A 22,463-nucleotide genomic window follows, 5' to 3' on the forward strand; every position below is an offset into this window, starting at 1 on the left:
TTATCTTTCCTGAAATTTGTGGATGCAAAAAGATAGTGGAGTTTCTAAAAAGGTAAAACTTTACAGAGGTATTTAGTATCAGTGAAATGTGTGTCCTCTTACTGGAGATAAACATTGAGATTTCACATTCAGAAATACAAAATTAAGCAATTTTTTTCTACCATTACAGTAATAGGTCTCCAGCAAGGAGAACCCCTAAACCCCTTAAGAATAAATAACAACCCTAATGTACTCATAGTCCATTTAGAGGTGTTCAACAGAACTCCAAAACTGGGCACCAGTTCATGTTCTACCTTTATAGTTTTGCCAGGATTGGGTCATTGACAGGTAAGTAAGACATACCTCCTTGGCAATAACCCTAAAATTGCCCCACCAACATTGGTTCAGCATCATTATCAATGTATCTCTTCTATTGTGGGTAATACCATGAAGACTTTTTGCTGGACTCCACTTTAATTATGGTTATTTCCTTAGGTAACAGTGAAGCATCTCAAGATTATTATTTTTTTTTTTAATTTTAATTTAAAAATTTTCCCCATAGGTTATTGGGGTACAGGTGGTGTTTGGTTACATGGCATCTCAAGATACTTTAATTTGCCATTCATTTTGTAGAGGTTCCTGAAGCGGTCAGGAAATCTTTGTTTTTAAAGAACTCCAAAATCATTGTGGAACCACCAAAACATATGTACTATCCGTATAAATATTTGCGCTGTTACCCTTTATCAGCTGGTTGGTCTAGGCCAGGGCAATTCCTACACTAACAGAGGACCTGGGATGGCATGCTGAGTCAGCCACTTACTAGGTAAGAAACTTTGGGCAAATTAATTTTTTGAGCCTCAGATTCTTCATACATTAAATAGTAATACTTGTCTCACAGAACCGTGAGCATCTAATGAGTTATTGTACAATAACCAACCTATCACTAAGTCCTTCGCATTATTTCCTTTAATTATCACACCCATCCTATGCGATGGCCTATTATCATCGTTTTAGAGACACAAAGTCACACCGCTTTAAGTGGTGATGCCAGGATTCAAACTCCGATCTTTCTGATGCCAGTGCCCAGTTCTTAATGTAACAACCCGTGACACTTTTCCACGGTTACGTTCAAGCGCCCACCATATAGCCTGACACGTTAGGAGGTACTCAACCTTTAAAACTTTATGATTATAACGGGTACGTCCTAGAGTTTGATCTCTTCTCTGTGCAGGGGCTAAACTCCACCCCAGCCGAGAACTACACTGTCCTCGCGCGGGGCCCTCTGCGCCCCCGGGAGGCACCCAGTCCCGGTTTATTGTGAGCTTACAGTACAGTTCGCAAGGTCCCGGCCGGTGACGGCGGCGAGGCGGCGGCGTCGCCTGTCTCAAATCTCCGCCCTGGGGCCTTCCCGCCGGGCCCCGCGCGGCGTCCCTAGCAACGCGCGCGCTGTCTCCCGGCCCCGCCCAGGCGGGCGGCACTGCGCCTACGCTGGGCCACAACCGCCAGTCAGGTCTCTCCCCTTCCCCTCCCTCCCCCCTCCCTCCTCCTCCTCTGCCGCCCAGAGCGAGACACCAACATGGAGCCCGAGGATCTGCCATGGCCGGGCGAGCTGGAGGAGGAGGAGGAGGAGGACGAGAAGGAGGAGGAGGCTACAGCGGCGGCGGCGGCGGCGGCGAACTTGGACGGCGTCGTGGTGGTGGAGGAGGTGCAGGAAGAGGCGGGGCGGGAGTTGGGCTCCGACTCTCACTACGGGCACCAGCATCTGGAAAGTACAGACGACGAGGAGGACGAGGAGGCCAAGGCCTGGCTGCAGGCGCACCCCGGCAGAATTTTGCCTCTGCCATCGCCTCCGAGGCACCGCTACTCGGAGTGCGAGCGGACCTCCCTGGAGAAGGTGAGACGGGCCGGGGAGGAGTGTGAAGCCGCGGCGAGTGGAGGGTGGAGGCTGCGTCCCGAGCGCTCCGCCCTTCCGCCGGTCTCGCAGCTTGACGGAGAAAAGGCGCGCGGCTGAGGCTAGTAGGCAGCCCTGACTCCGGCCTAGGTGCCGGCAGGCTGCTCCGCGTCTCCAAGGCTTTGTGGCAAAGACTTCTCATTTCCTACCCCTCGGTGAGTCTTGGGCCGTTTGAACTCCCACAGACGTTCAGTGGAGTCTGCATTCCCCGTGAGTGGGGGTGAGAAACGCTGAGAGAGGACCACGGGTGTGTCGAGCCCTGAAGGAGGGAAAAGGCGATGTAGGACCGGAGCGAGTGGTTGTCTGGGGAGCGTCTTGTTGGGGAGACCGTGAACAGATTAGCTTGACTGAATTGCAGGACTGCCCTGAGGGAGCAGTGTGGATAATGTACACCGCGCGATCACTTAGTTTGGAGAGGCTCCCCGCAGGTTTTCCTCCTCTGGACAATCATTTGTAGCAATAAAGGGGTTCCCCAGTCGATAGGAGGGGCTTGGAATGGAAGAGGCTTGTGATGTGGCTCCAAACAGTCTGGAAAACTAGAAAGCACAGATAATACACAATGGAGAAAGCCGATTTCATGGTAGGCCACCCGAAGATCATTTTGAAAATAACTCTTCAATTTTATTTACTGCCCTTACCCTCTTTTTTAACTTACTGCTTTTCGAGGAGCAAGACCTGCCCTGTTCAGTACAGTAGCCACTAGCCACGTGTGGCTTTTTACATCTTAATTAAAGAGGAAACTATTATAGTTTTGAATAAGAGTTAAAAATAAATAAAACGAAAAATTCCATGCGTCTGTTCTTAGCACTTTTCAAGTACTCAGCAACCACACTAGGCTAGTGGCTACCATATTGGACAGAGCAGATAATGGAACAGTTCCATCATCACAGACAGTGAAGGTGTAGAGTTTTGTCACTAATGAGCAGTAGTTGTTTTGTCTGGTAAATATTCCAGGGGGTACTTAATTCACTGAACATGTCTTATTAGGATTCACCATGTGCCACACATTGTGCTGGGTGCTAAGGAAACCTTGGTGAACCCAAACATTTTTGGTCTCTGCCTTCCTCGTGTTCATGGTCTAGACAGGGAGGCAGACAGATTTCAGATGATCATATAAATAAAAGTAAAGCTAGTATGTGCTAATATTCTGTGAAAGCATAAAGTAAGATAATCTGGCCTTGTCAGTGAAGCTAGGAAAGCCTTGAGGAGGTTATGCTAGAGCTGACATCTGAAGACAGTTTAAGGTTAATCACGCAAAGGGGAGGGAAAGAGTCCTCTAGTTGAGGGAAAAACACATGAAAAGGTACTGTTGGTGAGAGAGAGCATGGCATTTTCCAGGACCCAGAAGCCAATGTGGTTTGAGCACAGACTGCAAGGCTTTGTGTGCTATGCCAAGGATTTAGGGGCTTTATCTCTGGAGCTTTGGGGAGTTGACAAAAATATTTGAAACGAGGAGATGTATGATAAGATAGGTGTTTCAGAAAGATCAGGTGTATAGCAGAGTGCAGAACAGCTGTGATAGCAAGGTGGGATGGGGAGCAGTAGTCACAGGTCAAGGGCATAAATTAGGAGACCATTGCAGCATTAGCATGCAAAGGATGATGAAATTTTGGAATAGGGAAGTGTTGGTGGATACAGGGAAAAGTGGACTGATTTGAGAGATATTTAAGAGGCAAAATCATCATACTTAATAACGGATGGGATGTGAAAGGTGAAGTAGCCATGTGTTAGGTTATTGTTTGAATGGTTGTGCCAATATTAAGATATGGCCAGATTTATGGTGGGGGTGGTGGCTGTGAGTGGGTGTTGGAATTGGTTGGGTGGATCTTAAGATTATGAGTTTGGTTTTGAAGACTGAAGGAGAAGTCTGGGCTAGAGATTCCAAGTTGTATGTCATCTATATAGAGACCATAATTAAAGCCACACTTGTTGACTAGGTCTCCTAACTTTTTTTTTGTCCTGTGACTTCTTGCTTGAATAACTACTAATATGCAAATCTTTATCTTGAAGCCTAGAGGAGGAGTTTTTTAAACAAAATTTTAATTTAATTTAATTTTAGATTTGGGGGTACATATGCGCGTAATTAACATGGATATACTGCATAATGGTTAGGTTTGGGCTTCTAGTGAATCTCTCACCCAAATAGTGAACATTGTACCTGATAGGTAATTTTTCATCCCTTTTCTCCTCCTTCTGGAGCCCCCAGTGCCTGTTTATTTTCATCTTTGTGTCTGTGTGTACTTGTTGTGCGCATTCTATCTTTATGTCTCTGTATATGCATTGTACCCACTTGTCTTATCAGTGAGAGCATGTGGTATTTGATTTTCTGTTTCTGAATTATTTCACTTGATAAATAGCCTTCAGGCTCCATTTATGTTGCTGCAAAGAACAGGATTTCATTCTGTTTATGGCTGTATAATATTCAATGATGTATATTAATACATACTACCTTTTTTTTTTACCCATTCAGTTGTTGATGGACACTTAGGTTGATTTCATGACTTTGCTATTGTGAACGGTGCTGTGATAAACATATGAGCACAGACTTTTTTTTTAATGGAGTCTAGCTGGTCTAGAACACCTGGGCTCAAGTGATACTCTGCCTTGGCTTCCCAAAGTGCTGGGACTACAGTTGTAGCCACTGTGCCCGGCTCAGATGTCTTTTTGATGAAATGATTTATTTTCTTTTGGATAGAAACCCAGTAGTAGGATTGCTGGGTCAAATGGTAGTTGTTTTGAATTCTTCAAGAAATCTCCATACTGCTTTCCACAGGAGTTGAACAGCTTACATTTCCAACAACAGTGTATACCTGTTCCCTTTTCTTCTCATCCTTTCCAACATCTGTTTTTTGACTTTTTAATAATAGCCATCCTGACTGGTGTGAATGGTATCTCATTGTGATTTTAATTTGCATTTCTCTGATGCTTAGTGATGTTGAGCATTTTTTTCATATTTTTTGGCCACTCATATGTCTTCTTTTGAGAAGTGTCTGTGCAATCTTTTGCCTGCTTTTTAGTGAATTTTTTTTTTCGTGTTGATTTGAGTTCCTTATAGATAGATGCTGGATATTAGACCTTTGTCAGATGCATAGTTTGCAGATATTTTCTGCCATCCTGTAGGTTGTCTGTTTACTCTGTTGGTAGTTTATCTTGCTGTACAGAAGCTCTTCAGTTTAATTAATTTCCATTTGTCTGTTTCTATTTTTGTTGCATTTGCTTTTTAGGTCTTAATCATTAACTTTTTTCCTAAGTATTCTTTAGGATTATTATAGTTTTGGGCCTTATATATAAGTCTTCAATCCATCTTGAGTTAATATTTGCATATGGTGAGAGATAGGGACCTAGAGGAGGAATTTTTAAGCTAACCCTCTTTTACATACAGCCAATGTGAGAAAATTATTATCCTGTTTAATAATGAGCTATCTTTTTTTTTCCTCCTGAGACGAAGTCTTGCTCTGTCACCCAGGCTGGAGTGCAGCATCACGATCTTGGCTCACTGTAATCTCTGCCTCCCGGGTTCAAGCAGTTCTCCTGCCTCAGCCTCCCGAGTAGCTGGGATTACAGGCATCCACCACCACGCCTGGCTAATTTTTGTATTTTTAGTAGAGATGGGCTTTCACCATGTTGGCCAGGCTGGTCTTGAACTCCTAACCTGTGATCTGCCTGCCTGAGCCTCCCAAAGTGTTGGGATTAGAGGCATGAGCCACTGCGTCTGGCCTCTAATAGTGAACTATCTATGGGTAATAGAAAATCTTACTTCTGAGAGTCCAGAGTATTTTTTTCCTCCCCACAGTTTTTTCTTTCCCCTGAGAGAAATTAGGTATTTTCTTATTTACCTGAGAGAATAGATGATAATATAGAGAATATATAGGTGATTTTCTGTGTTAAAGGTAGATTTACGATGATACAATGAGTATTCAGATACGTTTTCCTTTAGTTCACTGGCATATTGAAACTTACTGGCATAGGTTGGCAAGTGTTTTAAGGAGAAAATGCTTAGTATATTTCTTGCTAGAAATTTATGAACTATGAAGTTTTTAGGTGTGTTGTATAACATCTAATGCTGTGTATTTAGAGGATGAGATCAAATAATAGGAAATATTAATTTCACCCAGTTTACTCTCAAGTTAAATGACAAAATTGTGTTACTCAATTTACTCTCATATCTCACTAGATAATAAGGGAGTTATAGTGGTGTTATATAAGGCAGTGATTAAGTTTGTAGTCCTGTTACTGAGACTGAGTTAAGCTATGATACTGTTTAAATTTGAAGCAAAATATGACCAGTCTTACAGCTAAGTCTTTTTAAGAGGGAAGTGAGTGATTCAGAGCCTCATGTTGTTTTTATGCTGGTCCTACAGACCATTCAAACACTTCTTGTAATTCCTCAACCTGAATTTCTGAGTTGTGCTCGGGAAGATAATTCAGTTCTCTGGGTTGGTATCACTAGAAATTCTTGGTCTCCAACTTTTAATTGGGTCATCACAGTGCTTGGAAATCTTTTTTTTTTTTTTTTTTTAAATGGAGTCTCTCGCTCTTGTCACCAGGCTGGAGTGGCAGTGGCATGATCTTGGCTAACTGCAACCTCCGCCTCTCGGGTTCAAGTGATTCTCCTGCCTCAGCCTCCCCAGTAGCTGGGACTACAGATGCGTGCCACCACGCCCAGCTAATTTTTGTATTTTTAGTAGAGACAAGGTTTCACCATGTTGGCCAGGATGGTCTCGATCTCTTGACCTCAGGTTATCCACACGCCTCGGCCTCCCAAAGTACTAGGATTACAGGCGTGATGAGCCACTGCACCCGGCCCAACAGTGCTTGGAAATCTTTTTAGTTTCCTCTCTGTCAGCTTCTTTCCCTATCTTCCCTCTTAACCTCTGTCTCCCACCCAGAGTTCAACATCCCCCCATCAGCAGGTTACAGTTTCAAAGGAGAGCACAGGCTGAACCTCTTCCATTTCTGCTCCCCATCTCCAAATTTATCTACATTGCACAATTTTTTTTAACCTATTCATATGCATTTTATTATTAATATTAATCCTGTTTTGTGTTCCTAGGATAAAAACTATTTAGTCGTCGTGTGCTTTTCTCTTGAGGAACTGCTAGATTTCATTTGCAGATATTTGATAATGGTTTTAAATGTTTTTCTGTTTGTTTTTTGCTTTCTTGGCCAGTATTTATCAAATTTGACATCAATATTATGCCATTTTCATAAAACGTAGTTGGATGATTTTTGTTTTTCTGGAACAGTGTAAGTACAAAGGAATTTTTCTTTCTTGTATGTTTAAAAGATATCACCATTTAAACTATCTCTGGATTCCTTTCAGGGTTGTAGTATATATATGTTCTCTTTTCTTGGGTTAATTTTGATAATTTTCCTAGGAAATCATTCTTTTCAGAGTTTCTAGTTAATTTTAATGGAGTGCTACACAGTATTCTTTATTTTTTCATTTGCCTCTGTGGTTATTTTCACTTCTCATTCCCAATTTTGTGTAATTATGCTTTATTTTTCTCCTGATTTGACTAGGTAGGGATTTATTTAATTTATTTTTCTTTTTCTTTTTTTTTTTTTTTTTTTGAGACGGAGTCTTGCTCTGTAGCCCGAACTGGAGTGCAGTGGCCGGATCTCAGCTCACTGCAAGCTCCGCCTCCCGGGTTCACGCCATTCTCCTGCCTCAGCCTCCGGAGCAGCTGGGACTACAGGCGCCCGCCACCTCGCCCGCCACCTCGCCCGGCTAGTTTTTTGTGTTTTTTTAGTAGAGACGGGGTTTCGCCGTGTTAGCCAGGATGGTCTCGATCTCCTGACCTCGTGATCCGCCCGTCTCGGCCTCCCAAAGTGCTGGGATTACAGGCTTGAGCCACCGCGCCCGGCCTAATTTATTTTTCATTCAAGGACACAGCTCTTGATTTAAGTTTAATTCTGTTGCTGTTTATTTTTTTAATTATTAAAAAATTAATTATTAATTTTAATAAGTTCAGTTTTCATCTTTTACTATTTCCTTAGGTTTACTTTGATGTGTGTGTGTATTTCCTTGTGTTGAGTGCTTAATTGACTTCCTTAAAAACATTTTAATAGCTTTTTTGAGATATCATTCACATACTGTACAATTCACCCTTAATTTAAACTGCACAATTCAGCCGTTTTCAGTATATTCATAGATATGTGCCATCATGATCGCTGTCAATTTTAGAACATTTTATCACTTCTAAAAGAAACCCCATACACTAATTTAGCTAATATCCCCCATCTTCCTTTCCCCATATGCAACTATTAATCTACTTTCTGTCTATAGATTTATCTATTTTGGGCATTTCATATAAGTGGAATAATATGTGGTTTTTTTGTGACTGGGCTTCTTTCACTTAGCTTAATGGTTTCAGGATTCACCTGTGATGTGGCATGTATCAGCACTTCATTACTTTGTATGGCCGAATAGTATTTTATTATGTGGATATGTGATACTCTGTATATCCATTCGTTAGTTGATGGACTTTTTTTTCCTACTTTTTGTCTATTATGTATAATGCTACTGTAGACATTCTTATATAAGTGTATGTGTGGACATATGGATTCATTTCTCTTGGATGTATATCTAGGAGTAGAATTTTTGGGACATACGGAATTCTGTTAACCTTTTAAGGACCTGCCAGATTGTTTTCCAAAGTGGCATTCCTATTATCAGTGTATGAGAGTTCCAGTTTCTCCACATCCTTATCAGCACTTGTTATTACCTGACTTTTTTGTAGTTTTGATTTGCATTTCCCTTATGGTTCGTGCATCTTTTCATGTGCTTCTTGGCCATTTGTGTGTCTTCTTTGAAGAAATAGCTCTTCAGGTCTTTTGCCCATTCTTTAATTAGGTTATTTGTGTATTTACTATTGAATTGTGAGAATTCTTTATGTATATTCTTTATATATATGCATATTGCGTATATAATCCCTTATCAATCAAGGGATGGACAAGATATAGTCCCTTGACAAATGTGAGGTCATGAGGACCTACTATGTTTTCTTTGAGATTTTATGGTATTGCTATTACATGTAGGTCTTTGATCCATTTTGAGTTACTTTTTGTATATGATGTGAAGAAAGGGTTCAAACTTTATTCTTTTGTGACTATCGAGCACTGTTTTTTTTTTAATTTTATTTGTGTAAATTTATAGAGTTCAAGTATAATTTTGTTACATTGATATATTGCATAGTGGTGAAGTCAGGGCTTTTAGTGTCTCCATCACTGGAGTAGCCTATGTTGTACTCATTAAGTAATTTCTCTTCATCCACCCCCTCTCACACTCCCCACCCTTCCAAGATTCCATTCTCTGTCATTCCATACTTTCCTTCCAGGTGTACATATTATTTAGCTCCCACTTGGAAGAACAGGCAGTTTGTCTTTTTGCAGCACCATTTTTAAAGAGGCTCTTCTTTTCCCCATTGATTTGTCTTATTATCCTTGTAGAAAATCAGTTAACCATAGATATATGGGTTTATTTCTGGATTCCCAATTCTATTTCATCGATCTATATGCCCACCTTATGCCAGGAGACACTTTTTTTTTTCTGAGACAGGTGTCTCTTTGTTGTCCAGGCTGGAGTGCATGCAGTGGTGCAATCTTGGCTCACTGCAACCTCCACCTCCTAGGCTCAAGTGGACCTCCTATCTCGCCTGCCAAGTAGCTGGAACTATAGGCACATGCCACCATGCCTGGCTAATTTTTGTAGTTTTTGTAGAGATGGAATCTTACCATGTTGCCCAGGCTGGTCTCAAATTATTGGATTAAAGCCATCTGTCTACCTCGGCCTCTCAATGTGTTGGGATTACAAGTGTGAGCCACCATGCCTGACTAGGAGACACTCTTTTGATTAATATTGCTTTATAGTAAGTTTTGAAATGGGAGAGTTCTCCAACTTTGCTTTCGTTTTTCAAGATATTTTAGTCATTCTGGAGCCCCTTGCAATTCCATATGAATTTTAGATTAGCTTGTCAATTTCTACAAAGAAGCCAGCTAATATTTTGATAGAGATTGTGATGAATCTGTAAATCAATTTGGGAGTATTATCATCTTGATGTTAAATCATCTGGTCCTTTTTTTTTTTTTGAGATGGAATCTTGCCCATGCTGGAGTGCAGTGGTGCGATCTCAGCTCACTGAAACCTCTGCCTCCTGGGTTCAAGCAGTTCTCTTGCCTCAGCCTCTAGTAGCTGGGATTACAGGTGCATACCACCATGCCTGACTTATTTTTGTATTTTTGGTAGAGACGGGGTCTCACCATGTTGACCAGGCTGGTCTCGAACTCCTGACCTCAAGCGATCCACCTGCCTTGGCCTCTCAAAGTGCTGGGATTGCAGGCGTGAGCCACTGTGCCTGGCCTAATCATCTGGTTCATGAACATGGGATATCTTTTCATTTATAGTTGTGTCAATTAATGATGAGGTTACATTCTGAGAAATGTTTCATTACACTATTTCATTGTTGTGCAAACATCATATAGTGTATGTACGCAAACCTAGATGACATAGCCTACTACACACCTAGGCTATATAGTCTAACCGTTTGCTCCTAGGCTACAAACCTATACAGCATGTTACAGTACTGAATACTGTAGGCAGTTGTAACATCATGGTAAGTATTTGTGTATCTAACACGCAAATTTTATAAATATATATAAATATATATAAATTTATATATATATATATTTTTAGACAGAGTCTTGTTCTGTCACCCCGGCTGGAGTACAGTGACCAATCTTGGCTCACTGCAACCACTACTTCCCAGTCTCAAGTGATTCTCATGTCTCAGCCTCCTGAGTAGCTGGGATTACAGGTGTGTGTCACCACGCCTGGCTAATTTTTGTATTTTTAGTGGAGACGGGTTTTTGCCATGTTGCCTAGGCTGGTCTTGAACTCCTGACTCAAGTGATCTGCCCGCCTTGGCCTCCCAAAGTGGTGGGATTAGAGGCGTGAGCCACCATGCCGGGCCGGTATTATAATCTTGTAGGACCACCATTATGTATGTGGTCTGTAGTTGATGGAAATGTTCTTATGTGGCATACAACTAATTAGATGTTTAAATTTCAATGATGTTTTATAGTTTTCAGAATTGCACATTTTTTTCTTAAATTATTCAAAGTATTTTATTGTTTTTAATGGTATTGTAAGCGGAATTATTTTTCTTTTTCTTTCTTTTTTTTTTTTTTTGAGACGGAGTCTCGCTCTGTTGCCCAGGCTGGAGTGCAGTGGCCGGATCTCAGCTCACTGCAAGCTCCGCCTCCTGGGTTCACGCCATTCTCCTGCCTCAGCCTCCCGAGTAGCTGGGACTACAGGCGCCCGCCACCTCGCCCGGCTAGTTTTTTGTATTTTTTAGTAGAGACGGGGTTTCACCATGTTAGCCAGGATGGTCTCGATCTCCTGACCTCGTGATCCGCCCGTCTCGGCCTCCCAAAGTGCTGGGATTACAGGCTTGAGCCACCGCGCCCGGCCGGAATTATTTTTCTTAATTGAATGTTTGGGTTATTCGTTGTAAATGTTTAAAAACACTTGATTTTTATATGTATTAATATTGTTTCTGAATCTCTTCTGAACTTGTTTATTCATCCTAATAGATTATTTGTGGGTTCTCTATGATTTTCTGATAAAGATCATGTCAAGGGCAAATATATATAGCTTTATTTTTTCTTTCCAATCTGGATGCCTTTTATTTATTTATTTATGGCTAATTGCCCTGGCTAGAACCTTTAGTAAAATATTGAATAGGAGCGGTAAGAGTGTGTATGCTTTTTTATTCCTGATCTTAGGGCAGGGGTGTCCAATCTTTTGGCTTTCCTGGGCCACATTAGAAGAATTGTCTTGGGCCTCATGTAAAATACGCTAACAATAGCTGATGAGCAAAAAAAAAAAAAAAGACTGCAAAACTATCATGTTTTAAGAAGGCTTACGAATTTGTGTTGGGCCACATTCATGGTCCTGGGGCTGTGGGTTAGACAAGCTTGTCTTAGGGAGAAAGCATCCACTCTTTTACCTCTGAGTACGATGTTAGTTGTGCATTTTTAATAGATGCCCTTATCATTATTGATGAAGTTTCTATCCCTAATTTCTTGAGTGTTTTTAATAATAATTTTGTCAAACTATTAATCGATGTATTACATGAATTGATATTAGGTTATTAAACCAGCCTTGGTGAAGATAACTCACTTTGTCACAGTGTATAAACATTTTATGTGTTGCCTGTCATAGAAATACACACACACTCATGCTTGTATTTTGTTTGAGTTATTCCATTTATATTTGTAAGATATACTGGTCTGTAGTTTTCTTTTGATGCCTTTGTCTGGTTTGGTATCAGGGTAATATTGACCTCAACGTGAATTGAAAGTATTCCTATTGTTTTTGGAAAAGTTTGTGAAGGACTGGCGTTAATTATTTGAAAGTTTGATTGGATACATCAAATGGGTCTGGGGTCTTTTTTTTTTTTTTGCAGGGTGGGGCATAGTATTTTAATTACTAAATCACTCTTTTTTCTTGTTGTGGGTCTATTCAGATTGTCCATTCTTTCTTAAGTCAGTTTCAGTAATGTGTGATTTTTCTGGGCGTTTGTCCATCTCCTCTAAGTTATCAAATTTGTTGACATACAGTTTAAAAATAGTATTCTCTTATAATGCTTTGTATTTCTGTAAAGTTGGCAGTGAAGTCCCCTTTTATATTTTTTATTTTGGTAGTTTGAGTCTCTTTTTTCCTTGGTGAGTCTAGTTAAAGGTTTTAAAATTTTGTTGATATTTCCAGAGACTGTCTTTTGGTTTGATTTCTTTTCATTATTCTCTGTTTATTTCCATTTGAACGCTTCTGCTTTGCTCAGGTTTAGTTTTCTCTTTTCTAGTTTAAGATGGAAGACTAGAATATTTATCTTTATTCTATTTGTAATATACATGTTTATAACTATAAATTTCCCTCTGAGTACCAGTTCAGTTGCAACTCATAAGTTTTGGTATGTGGTGTTTTTGTCATCTTAAAATACTTAAAATTCTTTTTTGTGATTTTTTTTTTTTGACCTATTGGTTGTTTAGGAGTCTGTTGCTTACTTTCCGCATATTTGTGAGTTTCTCTGATTTCCTCTGTTGTTGATTTTAAATTCATTTCATTTTGATTTGAGAATATACCTTATGATTTTAATTATTAAAATTTTTGAGGTTTTATGGCCTAACACATGGTCTATCTTGGGGAATGTTCCATTCGTACTCAAAAAGAAGGCATATTAAGCTGCTCTCAGATGGAATGTTCTATGATTCTTACTAGGTCTAGTTGTTTATAGTGTTGTTCACATCTTATATTTCCTTGTTAGTGTTTTGTCTAGATGTTCTGTTCTTTAGAAAAAAAAATAGATCTTTTTAGGAAGTAGCTATATGTTTACAGAAAAATTGAGCAGAAAGTACAGAATTCTTATTCACCACTTCCTCCTTCCCTCCTTTCTGTGTTGCAGTAGTGTGGTATATTTGTTATAATTGATGAGCTAGTATTAATACATATCATTATTATTTATTTGTTTATTTACTTTGAGATGGAGTCTCGCTCTGTCTCTTGAAATATCAACAAAATTTTGACAACATACAGTGTAGCGCAGTCTTGGCTTACTGCAACCTCAGCCTCCCGAGTTTACACAGTTCTCCTGCCGCAGCCTCCCAAGTAGCTGAGATTACAGGCATGTGCCACCATGCCCAGCTAATTTTTTTGTATTTTTAGTAGAGATGGGGTTTCACCATGTTGGTCAGGCTGGTCTCAAACTTCTGACCTCAAGTGGTTTGCCTGCCTTGGCCTCCCAAAGTTCTAGAATTACAGGCTTGAGCCACTGCACCTGGCCAATACATTATTATCAAAATTCGTAGTTTGTATTATGGTTTACTCCGTTTTGTACATTCTTTGGGTTTTGACAAATGAATAATGACATGTTTCCACTGTTATGGTGGAACATGTGGTGTCATATGGAATGATTTCACTGTCCTAAAAATCTCCTGAATTTCACCTGTTCATCGTTCCTTCCTTATTTTTGAAATCCTGGCAACCACTGATATTTTTGCTGTTTTTGTAGTTTTGTCTTTGCATTGTCATCTAATTAGAACCTTACAGTATGTAGCCTTTTCAGAATGACTTCTGCCACTTAGCAATGTACATTTAAAATTCCTCCATGTCTTTTCATGGTTTAATAGCTTACTTGTTTCTTCCCCCTTGATTTTTTTTTTCTTTTTTACTGTGGTAAAATACACATAACATAAAATTGACCATTTAACCATTTTTTAAGTGGCATTAAGTACATTCACATTGTTGTGTAACCATCACTACAGTCCATCTCCAGAACGTTTTAGTCTTCCCAAACTTAAATTCCAGCATCTGCCATATCTGAGTCTGGTTGTAATGCTTGCTCAGTCTCTTCCAAACTGTGTTTTTGTCTTTTAGTATGCCTTGTAATTTTTGGTTGAAAACCAAACATGATGTACTTGGATGTGAAAGGAACTGAGGTAAATAGGTCTTTATTTATCTCATTAGAGGTTGCACTGTATTTACTGTTTGCCATACTATAGGTTTCAGAGACTAAAATTTCCCCTGGTGACCTTGATTTTGTATCTCCCATTGGCTTTGGGTTTCCCTAAGGATTTCTTCTTAGGTAAGATCTGGGATGTGGTGTTCTTTCAGTTACATTCCTCTGTTACTATCAGGAGCCCTACTGATACAGTGATAAAGTTTTGGGGTGAGGGGAAGTGTTCTGTAGTCCTATGATTAGGTCTCAGTCTTTCCTCTGGGCTGTGACCTTCATCAATGTTTCTCATCCCCCACTCACAGGTGAGAGAGGAAGGCTAGAAGGGGCTAGAGTTGGCTATTTCTCTGCTCCCATGTTGAAGGATCCAGTGGGCTTGAGTTGGTTATTTCCCTTCCCCTTCCTCAAAAGTTACAGTGGGCTGAAGCTGGGTATTTCCTTTCTCTGAGGTCAGTTAGTCTGTAAAACTCTAGTTGGTTAGGCTCTGGTAAAATAGTTTGAGGGCAAGTTTTCTAAGAAGAACAAACTACTCTGGGAATATTCAAAATGACTATCCCCCAACTCCCTCCCCCTAACTGGAGAGTGGGTATTTTTCTGTCGTCTTAACTGGGGTAACATGCTAGGGGTTGTGGAGATAAAACTTACAGAAGTATGGAGGCCCTTCGTAAGACTGGTTTCCCTGCAGCTTTTGATTCTCAAAGTTGTCTGCATTGCACCTCCAGCAATTTGTCAATTATACTAGTTTTTTCTTCCCTAGTACTAGTTAGTTCCCACAATGGTTTCTGTTCTTGCGTTTCTGGTCTGATGTGATTCTCTGTGTATGTGTGTCTCCAACTTTTGGAACAATAGTTTGTTCTTCATCTCAGTTCTCTGATGGATATAAGAAGAGTTTTGATTTTTTAGTTGTTCAGCTTTTGTGTGTGTGTGTGTGTGTGTGTGTGTGTGTGAGAGAGAGAGAGAGAGAGAGAGATGGGGATGGGAATGATTACTTCAGAGCTCTTTATATGCTTCACCAGACCTCTGTTTTTTTTTTTAAGATGGTATTTCACTCTTGTTGCCCAGGCTAGAGTGCAGTGGCATTATCTTGGCTCACTGCAACCTCTGCCTCATGAATTCAAGTGATTCTCCTGCCTCAGCCTCCTAAGTAGCTGGGAATACAGGCATGTGCCACCACGCTCAGCTAATTTTTTTTTTCTTGTATTTAGTAGAGATGGGGTTTTACCATGTTAGGCTGGTCTCGAACTCCTGACCTCAGGTGATCCACCTGCCTCGGCCTCCCAGAGTGCTGGGATTACAGGCGTGCGGTTTTGCTTTTAAACAGACTTTACCTTTTAGAGCAGTTTTAGGTTCACAGCCACATTGACTGGGCAATACAGAGAGTTCTCATCTGTGCCCTGCCCGCCCCCCCATAGCCTCCCTCACTGTTAACATCATGAATCACACAGGTGTCTATAGCTTGTCTTTTTATTCTTTTGACTGTGTTTTTCACAAAGCAGAATAAGTTTTTAATTAAGTCCAGCTTATCAATTATTTCTTTCATAGATTATATGCCTTTAGTATTATATCCAAAAAGCCATCACCTAAACCAAGGATATCTAGATTTTCTCCTATGTTACCTTCTAGGAGTTTTATACTTTTGCACTTTGCATTTAGGTCTTTTTATACTTTTGCACTTTGAATTGAGTTAATTTTTTTGTGTGAAGGATGTCAAGTCTGTCTCTGGGTTCATTGTTTTGCATGTAAATGTCCAGTTGTTCCAGCACCATTTATTGAGAAGACTTTCTCCATTGTATTGCCTTTTGTTTTTTTTTTAATCAAAAAATCAATTGAATACATTTATATGGGTCTGTTTCTGGGCTTTCAATTCTGTTTTATTGATCAGTGTGTCTATTTCGTTGACACACGCTGTCTTTATTACTGTAGCTTTATGGTAAGTCTTGAAGTTGGGTAGTGTCAGTCCTCCAATTCGGAGTCTTTTGCCTCTCCCTATAAACTTTAGATTGAATTCATTGATGTGTATTAAATATTGCTGGGATTTTGATTGGGATTGCATTGATCTTTAATAGATCAAGTTGGGAAGAACTGACATTTTGACAATATTGAGTATTTCATGAAGTTGAAATACCTTCTCATTTATTTAGTTGATTTCATTCATCAAGTTTTATAGTTTTCCTCATATAGATCTTACATGTATTAAGTTAGATTTATATCTAAATATTTCATTGCTTGGGTTGTTGACGTAAATGGTATTGTACTTTTAACTTCAAATTCCTCGTCATTGCTGGTATATAGGAAGTGATTGACTTTTATATATTAACCTATATTCTGCAATTTTGCTAGTTTTACTTATTAGTTCCAGGAAAGTTTTGTCAGTTCTTTTGGATTTTCTTTTTTTTTTTTGAGATTGAGTCTCGCACTGTCACCCGGGCTGGAGTGCAGTGATGCGATCTCGGCTTACTGCAACCTCCGCCTCCCAGGTTCAAATGATTCTCCTGCCTCAGCCTCCTGAGTAGCTAGGATTACAGGTGCCTGCCACCACGCCTGGGTAATTTTTTTTTTTTTTTGTATTTTTAGTAGAGATGGGGTTTCACTATGTTGGCCAGTCTGGTCTCAAACTCCTGACCTTGCGATCCGCCCTCCTCAGCCTCCCGAAGTGCTGAGATTACAGGCGTGAGCCACTGTGCCTGGCCTGAATTTTCTATATAGACTGACAGTCATGTCATCTGCAAACAGAGTTTTATTTCCTCCTTCCCAAACTGTGTACCTTTTATTTCCTTTTCTTGTCTTATTGCATTAGCTGTGACCTCCAATACACTGTTGGACAGTGGTGAGAGGGTGTATTAGGCCATCATTGTGTTGCTATAAAGAAATACCTGGCCGGGCGCGGTGGCTCAAGCCTGTAATCCCAGCACTTTGGGAGGCCGAGACGGGCGGATCACGAGGTCAGGAGATCGAGACCATCCTGGCTCACACGGTGAAACCCCGTCTCTACTAAAAATACAAAAACTAGCCGGGTGAGGTGGCGGGCGCCTGTAGTCCCAGCTACTCGGGAGGCTGAGGCAGGAGAATGGCGTAAACCCGGGAGGCGGAGCTTGCAGTGAGCTGAGATCCGGCCACTGCACTCCAGTCCGGGCGACAGAGCGAGACTCTGCCTCAAAAAAAAAAAAAAAAAAAAAAAGAAATACCTGAGGCTGGGTAAGTTACAATGAAAAGAGGTTTAATTGACTCATGGTTCTGCAGAGTATGAGAAGCTTTGTGCCAGCATCTGCTTCTGGTGAGCTTATAATCATGGTGGAAGGTGAAGTGGGGGCAGGTGTCTCACATGGCGAGAGCAGAAGCCAGAGAGCAAGGGAGGAGGTGCCACTCTTTTAAATAACCAGGTCTTCTGTGAACTTAGTGTGAGAGCTCACTTACCACTAAGGGAATGGTGTTAAACTAATCACGAAGGATCTACCCCCATGATCCAGTCTCCTTGTACCACACCCCACCTCCAACACTGGGGATTACATTTCAATATGAGATTTGGAAGGGACACATATCCAAACCATATCAGAGAGGGAATCTTTGCCTTGTTCTTGATCTTAGAGGGAAAGCTTCAAGTGTCATTAGGTATGATATTAGTTGTAGGATTTTTTATAGGTACTCTATATCAAGTTGAGAATATTCTCCTCTATTCCTACTTTAATGAGAATTTTGATTGTGAAGAGGTTGTCAAATGTTTTTTCTGCATCTATTATATGATCATGTGGTTTTTCTTCTGAAGCTTATCAATGTGATGGATTATATTAACTGATTTTTTTTTTTTTTTTTTTTTTTGAGATAGGGTCTGGCTTTGTCACCCAGGCTAAAGTGCAGTGGTGTGATCTTGGTTCATTGCAATCACTGCCTCCAAGGCTCAAGCCATCCTCCTACTTCAGCCTCCTGAGTAACTGGGACCACAGGCATGTGCCACCACACCAGGCTAATTTTTGTATTTTTTTTAGAGACGGGGGTCTCACTTTATTGCCCAGGCTGGTCTCGAACTCCTGAGCTCAAGTGATCTCCTCACCCTGGCCTCTCAAAGTGCTGGAATTACAGGTGGGAGCCACTGTGCCCAGCCTTAACTGATTTTTGAATGTTAAATCAATTTTGCATACGTGGGATAAATCCACTTGATCATGATATACAATACTTTTGTACATTGTTAAATTTGATTTGCTAATATTTTGCTGAGAATTTTTACGTTGATGTTTGTGAGAGATCGTGGTCTGTAGCTTTCTTTTTTTGTAATGTGTTTGTGTGGTATTGGCAGTAGGGTAATACAGACCTCATAGAATGATTAAGAAGTATTCTCTCTGATTCTGTCTTCTGAGAGATTTTAGAGAACTGGTACAATTTCCTCCTTCAGGGTTTGGTAACATTACCAGTGAACCTGTCTGGGTCTGCTGCTTTCTGTTTTAGAAGGCTATTAATTCATGATTCAGTGTTTTTAATAGATATAGCCCTATTCATTTTGTCTATTTTTTGTGTCAGATTTGACAGATTGTCTCTTTTCTTTTTTTTTTTTTTTATTTTTTTCATTGAGACAGAGTCTCACTCTGTCGCCCAGGCTGGAGTGCAGTGGCGCAATCTCGGCTCACTGCAAGCTCTGCCTCCCGGGTTTATTCCATTCTCCTGCCTCAGCCTCCCATGTAGCTGGGACTACAGGCGCCCGCCACCGCACCCGGCTAATTTTTTGTATTTTTGGTAGAGACAGGGTTTCACTGTGTTAGCCAGGATGGTCTCAATCTCCTGACCTCGTGATCCGCCCGTCTCGGCCTCCCAAAGTGCTGGGATTACAGGCGTGAGCCACTGCGCCTGGCCCAGATTGTCTCTTTTAAGAAATCATTTATTTTATCTTGACTATCAAATTTGTGGGCATAGAGTTGTTTACAGTGTTCCTTTATTATCCTTTTAATGTCCATGGGATCTGTTGTGATGTCCTCTTTTTCTTTCTTTTTTCTTTTTTTTGAGACAGACTTGCTGTGTCACCTAGGCTGGAGTGCAGTGGTGCAATCTCCCTCACTGCAACCTCTGCTTCCTGGGTTCAAGTGATTCTTGTGCCTCATCCACCTCAGTAGCTGGGATTACAGGTGTGTGCCACCATGACTGGCTAATTTTTGCATTTTTAGTAGATTTAGGGTTTCGCCACATTGTCCAGGCTGGTCTCAAACTCCTGGCTTCAAGTGATCTGCCCACCCTGGCCTCCCAAAGTGCTGGGATTACAGGAGTGAGCCACCATGCCTGGCCTCATTTTTGATGTTTATAATTTGCATCCTTTATCTTGTTTTATTAGCCTGGCTAGAGGTTTATTGGTTTTATTGATCTTTTCAAAAGAACCAGCATTTAAGCTTTCACTGATTTTCTCTCTTTATTTGCTGTTCTCAATTTCATTGATTTCTGCTCTACTTTTTGTTTATTTTCTTCTCACTTTAGATATGATTTATTCTTCTTTTTCTAGTTTCCTAAGTTGGAAGCTTTGATAATCGATTTCAGATTTTTTCTCTAATATATACATTCAGTGTTATAAATTTCCCAGTTAGCACTGCTTTTGCTGCATCACGAATTTTGATAAGTTGAATTCTTTTATTTAGTTAAAATATTTTAAAATTTCTTTTTTTTTTTTTTTTTTTTGTATTTTTTAGTAGAGACGGGGTTTCACCGTGTTAGCCAGGATGGTCTCGATCTCCTGACCTCATGATCCGCCCGTCTCGGCCTCCCAAAGTGCTGGGATTACAGGCTTGAGCCACCGCGCCCGGCCAAAATTTCTTTTGAGAGTTCTTCGACTCACATGCTATTTAGAAATACGTTGTTTAATCTCTTCAGTATGTTGGGATTTTCCAGCTATTTTTCTGTTATTGATTTCTAGTTTATTTTTTCCTTTATTGTATATATTTATACATCATGATGTTTTGATATACATATACCTAGTGAAATGGTTGCCATAGTCAAGCAAATTAACATATTCATTATCTCACACAGTTACTGCCTTTTTTTGGTTGCAAAAGCATCTAAATTCCTTTTAGCAAGAATCCTAAATATAATACAATATTATTAACTATAGTGCTTGTATTTTACATTGAATTGCTAAACTTGCTCGTCCGTCATACCTGCAACTTTGAATCCTCTGACCTACATCTCCCCATTTCCTCCCCTGTTCCTCACTTCTACTTGTTTGTACTTGACTTTAAAAAAGAGATTTCATATATAGTGAGATCATGCAGTATTTTTCTATCGTCCAGGTTTATTCATGCCACAAATGGCAGGATCACCTTCCTTTTTAAGGTTGAATAATATTCCTCCTCTTCCCCCTTCCTCTCCCCGTGTGTATGTGTCTGTGTGTGTGTATGTGTATGTGTCTGAGTGTGAGTGTATGTGTGTATATTCATAGTGTATTCATCAAAGGATACTTTAGTTGTGTTCATAGCTATTGTGATAATGCGCAATGAACATGGGAGTGCAGGTATCTGTATGAGGTGGTGGTTTCATTTTCTTTAGGTTTTTCCCAGAAATGGAATTGCTAGGTCATACAGTAGTACTTTTTCTTTCTTTCTTTCTTTTTTATTTTAAGACAGAATCTCGCTTTGTTGCTCAGGCTGGAGTGCAGTGGTGCGTTCTCAACTCACTGCAACCTCCGCCTCCCGAATTCAAGTGATTCTTGTGTCTCAGCCTCCTGAGTAGCTGGGGTTACAGTTGTGCACTACCCTGCCTGGTTGATTTTTGTATTTTTAATAGAGGCGGGGTTTCGCCATGTTGGCCAAGCTGGTCTCAAACGACCTCAAGTGATCTGCCCTTGTTGGCCTCCCAGAGTGTTGAGATTAAAGGCGTGAGCCAGCGTGCCCAATGGTAATTCTATTTTTAATTACTTTAGAAAACTTTACACTGTTTTCTGCAATTGCTGCACTGGTTTACGTTGCCACCAACAGTGTACAAGGGTTCTCTTTTTTCCACACCCTTGCCAACACTTATCTCTTGAATCTTTTTGTTTTTTAAATAATAGCCATTCTAACAAGTGTGAGATGATATTTCATTATGGTTTTAATTTGCGTTTCCCTGATAGTAATGTTGAACATCTTTTCCTTTGCTGGTTGGCCATTTTTGTTTTCTTTTTTTTCTGTTTTGTAGAAATATTTATTCAGGTCCTTTGCCCATTCTAAAATTAGATTATTTGTTTTTTCTTCTACTGAGTTGCATGAGTTCTTTATATATTGTGGAAATTGACTCCTTATCAGATATTATATGGTTTGCAGATATTTTCTCCTCATCTGTAGTAGACTGTCTTTTCATTTTGTTGTTTACTTTGAAACTCTTTAGCTTGATTTAGTTCCATTTACCTATTTTTGCTTTTGTAGCCTGAGCTTTTGTTGTGATATCCAAAAAAAACATTGCCAAGACAAATGTCAAGGAGCTTTTCCCATATATTTTCTTCTGGGAGTTTTATGGTTTTAAGTCTTCATGTTGAGTTCTTTAATCAACTTTGAGTTGATTTTTGCTGATGGTATAAGGTAAAGGTCCAATTTCATTCTTTTGCATGTGGAAATTTAATTTTCTCAGCACCATTATTTGAAGAGACCTTCTATTCCCTATTGTGTCTTCTTGGTGCCCTTGTCAGAAATTAGCGAATCATATATGCTTGGGTTTATTTTTCTCTGTCTATTCTGTTCCACTGGTTTACGTGTCTGTTTTTTATTCCAGTACCACACTGTTTGGGTTACTATAACTTTGTAATATAATTTGAAACCAGGAAATGTGCTTCCTCCAACTTTGTTTTTGTCTTACAGAATTACTTTGGCTCTTTAGAGTCTTTTGTGGTTCTATATGAATTTTAGATTTTTTTTCTATTTTTGTGAAAAATGCCATTGGAATTTTCATAAGGATTACATTGACTTTGTATTGCTTTGGCTAGTACATACATTTTAACATTAATTATTTCAGTCCATGAACATGGAATATCTCTGTTTATTTGCATCCTTAATTTCTTTCATTAGTTTTGCAGTTTT

The 22,463-nt window shown here is 40.0% G+C and overlaps 1 protein-coding gene across 8 annotated transcripts in view; it reads left to right on the top strand.

Moving 5' to 3' along the window:
• The first annotated feature begins 1,449 nt into the window (after positions 1-1,449).
• Positions 1,450-22,463, top strand: part of ALMS1 (ALMS1 centrosome and basal body associated protein) — a 234,137-nt gene continuing 213,123 nt past the window's right edge. For 2 of the 8 annotated variants that reach the window (XM_033175107.1, XM_033175106.1), the window contains exon 1: positions 1,451-1,873. In XM_033175107.1, the coding sequence (XP_033030998.1) occupies positions 1,556-1,873 (318 nt within the window). In that variant the 5' untranslated portion in view covers positions 1,451-1,555. Of the gene's footprint in view, positions 1,874-1,906; positions 2,086-22,463 lie in introns of those variants that run through there. The other 6 variants (XM_033175099.1, XM_033175101.1, XM_033175104.1 and 3 more) reach the window with 4 other exon arrangements.

Source organism: Trachypithecus francoisi, unplaced genomic scaffold, assembly GCF_009764315.1.
Source record: "Trachypithecus francoisi isolate TF-2019V2 unplaced genomic scaffold, Tfra_2.0 Lachesis_group17, whole genome shotgun sequence".
NCBI classification, from domain to species: Eukaryota; Metazoa; Chordata; class Mammalia; order Primates; family Cercopithecidae; genus Trachypithecus; species Trachypithecus francoisi.